Source organism: Suricata suricatta, chromosome 4, assembly GCF_006229205.1.
Source record: "Suricata suricatta isolate VVHF042 chromosome 4, meerkat_22Aug2017_6uvM2_HiC, whole genome shotgun sequence".
Lineage (NCBI taxonomy): Eukaryota > Metazoa > Chordata > Mammalia > Carnivora > Herpestidae > Suricata > Suricata suricatta.
The window spans coordinates 140,802,825-140,804,966 of record NC_043703.1 but is presented as its reverse complement, the minus strand read 5'-3'; the positions used below and the strand labels follow the sequence as shown (position 1 = coordinate 140,804,966).

Here is a 2,142-nt window from a genome sequence, read left to right as displayed (position 1 = left end):
GAGTCTCTGGTCTGGAGCCTAGCGGGGGTAAGGGTGATACGGGCGGCTCCTGAGCAGCTCACCTCCCTGCTGTAGGGGATCTCAATGGAAAGCAGTATCTCCTCGGGAGCCAGCAGGGTCTTTCTGTAAGCAGGGAAGAAGGTGTGATCCATCCGAACCGTCCTCCTGGTGCCTGTACAAAGGCCAGACGCAGAGCGGCCAGTGTGAGAAAGCAGAGAACACTCCACCGCTGCATTCCCATCCTGGTCTCTGGCCCCCACTGTCAGAGGGAGTTGCTGGCACAATGAGGGCTAAGGTCCCCCATCTGAAATCCTTGCTCACTGATGCGCTGGTGAATATTTAACAACTGACTATGTGTGGGCAGAGGTTTGGGGGAAGTCCTGATCTGTAGTATTTGCTGATTTCTACGTTATCAATACTCCCACCATTGCCCATTTTTAGCTCCCCGAGTGACATCAGTGAACGTGAAGTTGGAAAGAGGACAACAAAGAGTTGACACACAGGCCTGCTATCCTCTGAAAGGACTGCCTACAAGGTTGGCCATGGGCTGTCTTCTAGGAACTTGGATTTCAGCAGATTCCCTGGTAAGGATGATTCATTGTGTCTAACCTGTTCACACAAACAGCGTGGTTTATGCTGAACACAGGCTTTCCTTCTAGGTGTCTGGGATTTGGTATCTGCCAAGAAGAGCTACAGGACCACCCCCCAAAAAAGCCCTCGGTGTGCAGTCTCCGATGCACTTCCCCGGCAGACACACTTCAAGTGTGTTATCACAACACACCGTGTGACTGAAAATCCAGCCATGGGCTGTGGCGCGCTGGTGCATTCTGGTTCTAGCACTTACCACTAGGTAAGGCACCTGGGTACCAGATCCTGTTGTGAATTCTTAATAAAGAAATGGCCTGGCTCTCCTGGCCCCCAATCTGGCTACATCTCCTTTGCAGTTTCCAGGGATCCGAACCTTAGGGGGGCTGGGTCATTGAATTTTGGGTTCTGTCTCTCCAAAACGTTACGTACCTTGTGAGCCTTCTCCCCCACATGGCCCTCTTTCCTGACTTCTGCATGACGTAACTCTCACCTGTGGACACAATGGTCAGCTTGGCCCCACTGGCCATGAACACGGGGTTGAGGTCAGAGATGGGGCTGGCGGTGATGATGTTCCCTCCAACAGACTAGAACAAGCAGAGAGTGTGTGTGAGAGCCCAGCCCACCCAGGAAACCTGGCTCTCACAGCTGGATCCCAAACCCAGGGCAGGTGGGTGACGGCTGCGTGCTGAAGTCACAGGACCAGGGTACCTCAGGCATCCAGAACAACGTGCAACAGTTGAGATCCCAACTCCTGGGAATGGCTCTCAGCCCTAACATTTTCTAGTCGGTAATGTGGGTCAGCTCCTTTAAATTTGCCCCATTCCATCCAAACTTTTTCTGAAAGAGTTGAGGTGGTTTATCACACAATGAAAGCAAATATTTCCGGGAAGTAGATTCCCACCCAGCTGGAGAATTTAGGGGAGCGTTCGAGCTTCTGTTTCCTCAGCCACAATCAGAAGTGTCTGGTGCCTGGGGTGGGGTGAGGGAACGGGGTGGGGGCTGTTTGCTTTGGGTTTTGTTCTAATTGAAAACAACAAAATGGAATGGACGGTGTGCCTTTCCTTCCTCCCCTCCTCAAACCTACATCATCAGCTGTTGTGAGTGGGTCACATTAGTCCTGGGTGTGTGAACACTGCTAGCAAATGGGGAGCCTGGGGGCTACTCTGAAGTTTAGTTGTGAACAGTCAACAGCTGGACACCTCCCTCCTCCCTGGGGGTGTCCACCTCTGGTTCTCCCCCCGACTCTGAAAGGCAGTCCAACACTCCATTTGGTCAAGTTGAAGAACAAGACTCAGGCACACAGCGCTTGTTTCCAAGAGCGACCCGTATGCCACCTTCCCCAGAAGCACCTTTGAGGCTCCATCCCAGCCCTAGGGAGTCAGAATCTCTGAGCACAGGGCCCAGGAATCTGCATTGTTAACCAGCACCCCAGACAGCTCGAAGCACTGGAGTTTGAGGCACACTGGGTCCTCAGCAGATGACAGACGCTTTGAGACAAAAGGCCCCGAGCCCTGAGCCTTAAAGGCTCCTGAACAAGGACTCACCGCCACAGAC

The 2,142-nt window shown here is 52.9% G+C and overlaps 1 protein-coding gene across 1 annotated transcript in view; it reads right to left on the bottom strand.

The window, feature by feature from the left end:
* Positions 1 to 2,142, bottom strand: part of LOC115290733 (xanthine dehydrogenase/oxidase-like) — a 76,714-nt gene that overhangs the window by 42,632 nt on the left and 31,940 nt on the right. The window contains 1 exon segment of the mRNA XM_029938558.1: positions 1,079 to 1,172. Within this exon segment, the coding sequence (XP_029794418.1) occupies positions 1,079 to 1,172 (94 nt within the window).